The 7,472-nt window shown below is 30.4% G+C and overlaps 1 protein-coding gene across 1 annotated transcript; it reads right to left on the reverse strand.

Annotated features, from left to right (window-relative positions):
- Positions 1-795: 795 nt before the first annotated feature.
- Positions 796-6,923, reverse strand: LOC149080167 (uncharacterized). The gene is made up of 3 exons (XM_089238599.1): positions 6,689-6,923; positions 4,546-4,629; positions 796-1,056 (listed from the first exon to the last, which is right to left on the reverse strand). Exons 1-3 carry the CDS (start codon positions 6,777-6,779, stop codon positions 863-865), a joined length of 369 nt encoding a protein of 122 aa, XP_089094725.1. The 5' UTR covers positions 6,780-6,923; the 3' UTR covers positions 796-862.
- Between the last annotated feature and the right edge of the window lie 549 nt (positions 6,924-7,472).

Below are 7,472 nucleotides of genomic sequence, written 5' to 3' on the forward strand. Positions count from 1 at the left end.
ATCTTCGAACACCCTTGGGTGCTTCAGTGAGCTTGCGAGCAACAGGTTGAATATGCCTTTTTTGAATGACATAAAGGTAATACTGCATCATGATTGTATATAATTTTTCATTCAATTTTATTATATACAAGCCCATGTTTTAATGTTTAGTTATAAACGGGTTTTTGAACGTCTTTAATTTCTAAAATATTAGAAGCAGTGTAATAGCTGTTGTTTCTCGTAGTATAGGGTGAGATGAATACACACAGTCATGAAATCTTCTATTAATGGTTCCGACATTGGATAAACTCAAACTTTTGCCATTACGAACGTAAATAGAAATAGAGTAGAGACATCACATGGTGATACATTAGTTGGAAATGAAGATAATGGAAAGCCGATTCTGCACTCAAGATACCGTGCGCATTTTGAGGAAACACATTCATTAATGCTATGTTGGCACGATATAATTGGACATACATAGTTTGGTATGAACCAACACCGTACAACGTTGAAATCCAGGATTGTATCACCATCATTATGAAAATTATCTGAATGTCTCAGATTATTGAGAAATACGTTTTTCTCAATAATCTGAGACATTCATGAAATTTAGCAAGAGCAACGAGTAGTAGTTACTCATATTTAATATAGAAAATTCTATGCAGATTTGAAATTCTAGAAATGTATGTAGACTTCAAAAAATCGGAATAAGATTCTTTTTGTCTTCGTGCTTAAAAAAATCCAACATCACATTTGTTTTTTTCTACATAAAATTAATAAAAATGGATAAAAGTCCACCTTTATTCACCGAATTTTTAATCGATTAGCCCCATTGAGTAACATTCAATAAAAATACATTGAATGAATATTATTTAATGAATCATTTGACAATTCTTTGAAAAAGCTTGAGTAAGGGTTCAGAATTTTCAACGTAATCTACACGCAAAAATTGTGAGGCATCAAAGTTGTCTCTCTGAGTTTTCTTTTCTTGACGAGCATTTTCTTCTTTTATTGTAATATCCCGTACCGTAGGATTGTCTATCACAGCACCACCGGTATCTCTTTTACCATGTGCTTAAAATAATAAGAAACCGATAACACAGTCAAACAAGTCATACAAGGAACCATACCGATAACAGTCAGACAAAGAAAAAAAACATTCAATTCAAAAAATTTCAAACAAAGTGATTGATTTAGTGAGAAAAATCACTGCCTAAACTATAGTAACCATGAAAAATTATCAAAATTACTTTATCATGCTTCGATTCTATTAGTACTTACAGGATCACCATCTGAAAATGCATCATAAGAAACTACAAAGGTACGTTGTACGTTCATATTAGAATATTCGTTTTAGATTATTTTTTAACTCTTTGTTGTGAACAGAAATTGTGTTTGTAAAAATAAAATACTATTTGCGAATTTTCGTCAACAATTTGAATGCGCCTTCATCAAAAGTAATTATTTTTAAGCAGGTTTGTACGAAAAGAGAAAATACTGGGGAAGGAAAGGGCGTGTAATCACCATCAAATTAAATGTGAAATTCGCTTTTTCCCAACTCCATTCTCATAAAAAAATTTTTGTTTCCTGAAATTTTTTTTCTTGCCATGAATATTTTACGAAAGACGAACTGATTAGACTGGTATGTGCAGTTTTAACTCAATTACAAGAGATTACAAACATCCGTACCTAAGCTGAAAGAAAAGCGTTCAGCAATCAGGTAATTTATTGGATTTATGAAAATTTTCAATGTAATTTAAAGATGAGAGATATTTTTGTTACATATTTATAAATAGAAACAGCTTTACCAATGTCTCTCATAGAGTGAATATCGTATAGCAAATTGAAGTAGTGCTGATATGTTGCTCTTACACATGAGAGATCAAGTTTGTAAATGATGTAAGCATGTAGTTAAATATAATACGGGGTGTCTCCGCTTTAACTTCTAAGCAGTTAGTCTTAGAGATGACTTTCGATTTGCAAAAAAAAATTATTTCAAATGCTTTCACTCATCATCTTAGAAACTATTTAAGTAAAGAAAAAATATATAGTTTTTTTTTTTGGTTTTTATAATAGCATTTTTAATTGGGTTGCTGTATTTTAGAAACACAGGTTTGTATATGAAATCCATATTTGTTGCGGGTATCTTTTTCTCAGCCAGCTCGTTGGGTATTTTGCCAATTGTGGCCTTGTATTTGTATAAAAACTACAAAATTTACAGATTTGCGCTGTCCTTGAATCATGTAAGTTATTTATCTAGTTAAAAAACTTTCTATGTACTGATATGTGAAAAAAAAATCCATGCTTTTAACGACAAAAACTGACCGAGTTTTAGGTAATAAAATGAGGTGCATTGTGGAAGATAAATTTTTTTTTTCTGTTTTAAAAATGTCAGCATATGGAGATTTTTTTTTGAGAAATGAGGGTGATGCACAACATTATTTCGATACGGATAACTTTGTGCAATCTAATTTATTCGTTAAGAACTCTGATAAATACAGTCGAACTTGGTTAATTCGAAGTCCAAAGTCACTGAAAAAATTTCGAATTATACAAAATTCGAATTAATCTCTCCTGGATCTGTAAAATTACTGCAAATTGCAGCTTAATCATCAACATTCATATATGATAATAATTATCAATTGTTAAAATTTTATCATCGATTTCAAAACTGTTTCCCAAATTTTAATAATTTATAATTAATATACAGGGTGATTCAGAAAAGATGGGGAAAACTTTAAAAAAATAAATAAATAAAATAAAAAAAATAAAAAATTATTATTATTATTTACTTATTTTTGTATTTTTTGTTTGTTTTTGTGTGTACTACCACCACTTAGAGTTTTTCCAATCTTTTCTGAATCACTGTATACATTATTGCCTAAGAACGAAATCGGGCAGGTGAACTGGCCGGCGCAGTTGACCCAGCCAATGTTAGAATTTCGGGCTTTCGTCGGCCCCTATATATCGACTACTGTATGATTTGTGGTCATTGCCACGTTGGTGTATTTTTTGTGATGCGTACGGCCATTTATAATTATGGTTAACTATGGTAGCCCTAACGAACAACCGAATTGGAATATATAGATATGTAGGACATATATCGATATAGACGGGCCGGCCAAAGGCTGGCGAAAGCCTGAAATTCGGACATTGGCCGGGTCAGCTAAGACGGCCAGTTCACGAACTGGCCAGTTTCGGGCTTTTCAATAACATATATAATTGATCTTAGCAGGTACATTATTACACTGTTCTGGAATCAGCATCACTTCAGAATTTCTTGATCATGTTCAAAGCCGGATTTACGGAAACAGTTCATGATCATCTGTTGTGAAACTATTTCCCAAATTTTGCTTATCATTCTCACTCTATCAAGGATATATACTTTCACAAACGTAATATTACAATCTGAACTTTCTGATATTTTCCATACTCTTAATGACGACAAAAAAATTCAGATGAATGTTGCACCTTGATCTCTAATTTAAATAGCATAATTGGTATTAACTGGTACACATTCTCGATGAACTCCAACTGAACAATGTTAAAATAGGCATTATTAAATTATCAAAAACAATAGTGGAGGAAAAAACAGAGTTTTCAAACTTTTATGTTTTTAAAAATTTGTGTTTAACGACTTCTAGTTCTTCGAAGTCTAGCTTCTTGTAGAATTTCTAAAAACTGAATTTGTGCATACAAAAATCATGATTTTTTTTCTCCTTCATCTTCGAATTATCCAAAACATGCGAAAGAGTTCGAATTAAACAAGAAATTTTAACATTAAATAAGATAAAAAACTCAAAGGAAGTTCATAATAGTTCGAATTATCCAAAATTCAAATTAACCAAGTTCTACTGTACCTAAAAATCCAAAAATGCAATTGCTAATTCGGCCAGTTTTAGTCATGAAGAAATGGGGTTTTCGCATGTCGTGCATGGATAGTACCAAATATAACATATAGAACTCAAGAATCGTATTAAAACTTAAATTTCGTAACTTCTGAAATAATTTTTTTGACTTCTGAAAATGATGTGCGAAAACATTTGTAATATATTTGTATCTGGCAGTTTCCTCGAAAATCACTCTAAGACTTGAGATTTAATAATTTGCTAGTGGATAATGATAAGAGAGGCCACTCTGTATAATATTTTTTATATACAGTTGGATCCCGTTATAACGAAATCCAAGAGACCAGAGAAATCACTTCGTTATTACAAAATTTCGTTAAAAAGGAGTTCTAGATTTGTACATTGTTTCTATGTAAACTTATCTGGGGGATTAGAAAAAATCGTTAAATCGTTTTTCGTTATAACGGTAATGGACTGTATTAATAATTACTTAATTAGTTTTTTGAGAACAACTGTGTTTATCTCATATTCACACAATTTACTTGTCCAAGTTTTCTAATTGCTTCTTCACTTTGCTTGCGTGTGCATTTAATCTGAATTTCTCGAAATAGGGAAAAATAGGATATAGAAATAACATACAATTCCTTAGTAGGAATTCTAAAATTTCATATGAATAAGAATTTTTTCTTTATTTTTACATTTCATTTTTCCTTACCTCCATAACAATAGCCTCCATAGTTCATGCATGCGTTCTTTTTCTTTTCGGTTCCTTTTTTTTTCCCTTCGTTTTTTTCTTTTCCTTTGAAAATGATAATCAACCAAAATTTTAAAGGTAAAAAAATAAATAATTTGGCACACATAACTGATAATGATAAGAGAGGCATTATTTAACTATATATAAATAAAAATAAAAATCGAGCCAAGAGTTTTTAAATTTTCACTTCGGTTGTTCATGTGCCGTTAAACAAGAAAATGTAATTATCGTGAGGAATTTCAGTTAAATTAACGTTCATCATAATATGTAATTATTTTTTTGTAATATTATTTACTTATATGTATTTACTGTGCTTCGAAATGTTTACAACGTACGAACATTTCTAAACTAGAAATAGGAGATGAATGCTTGGAAATAATTCAGATAAGACATTACTCCATCTAAATTCTGTGAAAATACGTTATTATGTTGAAATGAATCAGTATATGTGTTTCTTCTCATCGTAGAAGAAAAATAAAAAACGACGGTACACAAAAGATGAAAAATTTTGTACTTTGAAATTTCATGAATAAATTAAAAAAACACGCATGTGAATAGTTAAGACTTTATCAAAATATTTTGCTAACCTTAACACCTCAAAATGTTGAAAAGAAAAATCAAATATTGAAGTAATTGATTCTCGTTAAAAGTTGTTAAGGAGAAAAAATAAACTTTGGAGTTATACCAGACGGAAAAATTAATTAGTGCCTATATATACTGTCTAAAACCAAAGTAGGCTGATTGTTGAAAATGATCAGAATGTTTTTTTACAATAATCCTTTACAAGCGACAAAATCGAGTAAGATTTTGATATTGATGTTGGATTCAAAATTTCACGCCCTGAAAGTTCTTTTTAACTAACGAGGGCATTTTTGGAAAATGTGGAATATTGTAAAATTAGAAATTCACATTTCAGTATTTTACAAAAATAGTTTCTCAGCTGGAAAAAGAACTAATTCATCTTTAATCAGAATATTGTAATTACATATTTAAATTTACTGGCACAGAGGATATACTTTCTTCCCAAATTGGCTTAATATGTTGAAAAAAAAACTCAATATCACATCATTTGTAAGTATAAAATGAATTTCAATAAGTATGTATATATATACAAGGTGCATAGGTAACGGGGCGTATGGCATTTTACTGGCGAACTGATGATCCTAGAGGCATACTTCAAATTAGAAAAGTATTCAAATAACGTGTGGATGTATCAGATATGTCATTCATGTTCGAAGGGGTTGTATAGTTATTTAAATAAAAAATTGACTTTTTATATGGACACACTGTTCTGAAAAACCCAATAAGAAAGTTGTTGCCCTGTCTCTCTTGAGACCAACAAAGAAATTTCCTCGTTTCTAAATGCAATATTCGTTGAGATATTTGAATTCAAAAATCGGAGAGAAGTTGGGACAGAACAGCATAAACGAAGAAGCATTTTCCATTCGTTTTTATGCTACTCTTTCCTAACTTTTCTCCGGTTTTTTGAATTTAAATAACTCAGTGAATATTGCACTTGGAAATATGGAATTTTGTTTTGTTCGCATCAGAAGAGACAACAATTTTCTAATTGGTTTTTTTGGCAGAGGGTGCCCGTTTAAAGAGTTATTGTTTTTTATTTTAATAACTATACAACCCCTTGCAACATGAATGACATATCTGAGTGCCACACGTTATTCGGATACTTTTTCTAATTAGAAGTGTGCTTCTAGGATCAATGGTTTGCCAGTAAAATGTTATACGCCCGGTTACCTATGCACCCTGTATACATCACTTTTCAAATAATTATATCTAATTAGTTATGGTAATTTGAGATTATAAAAATTTGTTATAGTTGCGAAAGGTAATTAATTAAAGGTGATTAATTTTGAAGAAAATTTTGTCACACATAATTTAAAGCTGATATGAACTAATTCTAATTTGTAAAATATATGGAAAAAAAACGTACGTTATCTTTAAATGTGGGATTAGGCATGACATACATGCAAAACAAATAACCACAAAAAACACAGGAAGAAACATAAATACATATGCATGTGGAAAAAAAATTGATGATTGGTATTATATTGCTTTATATATAGCATGTAAAAAAATAACTACAGACCTTCAACTTTGAATGATTCTAATGCAGACATGATAACTAGATACATTAAGAACGTGATGAAAATTATAGGACGTACGCGCGCGTGTAGCATGTTTCAACAAAGTTCTTTCAAAATTTGATTGTGAATCAGTATCCCTGCTGTGATATCAGTCCAAAAATCAAGTTCGATTAAAGAGAGAGCTGAGTTTTAATCTTGTGTATGTGAGACATTCTTTATTTTTATACCTAGGAGAAACGTATTTCACGTAGTGCAGTGCGCATACCAGCTTTCAGAAGTCAAGTAGGCATATGGTTATGTCTTTATTTTTACCGCTAAGTCGGCAAGCTTGAAGTATATAATTCAGTAGAAAGAATGCTTCCATCTGTTATTAGCAAACCTGCTACTGCTTTAGAAAACAGTGCATGCTCTCTTAATTGGAAAAGATGCTAAAAAAAAGAATGTTTTTCCATAGCTAATTGCTGTGTCTTTTTTAAATAGATTTTTTTTATTCATTTGTAATTTTATGGTTATCGTATTTTAAATTTCGAGCATCTTGAAACTTATACTGTATTTATACATATTGCCTTAAAATGTCCTGTACGCATTATTTTTCTGACTTCAAAAATCGATATGAAGGAAGTTTTGCAAAAATAAATGTTATTGTTTGAATAATATGATGTCTTTTCAGGCGATGTGTGAGAACTGTAGTTGATGAAAATAAATATTTGTGAATCGAAATTTTCTGCATTACAGAGAATTTCACATACTGTGCAAACGCATAGACTATAACCAATATTTCTTATT

The sequence above is a fragment of the Pholcus phalangioides genome, unplaced genomic scaffold, assembly GCF_987345545.1.
Source record: "Pholcus phalangioides strain wild (caught in Gottingen) unplaced genomic scaffold, Ppha-v1.0 ptg000011l_1, whole genome shotgun sequence".
In the NCBI taxonomy this organism is placed as follows: domain Eukaryota; kingdom Metazoa; phylum Arthropoda; class Arachnida; order Araneae; family Pholcidae; genus Pholcus; species Pholcus phalangioides.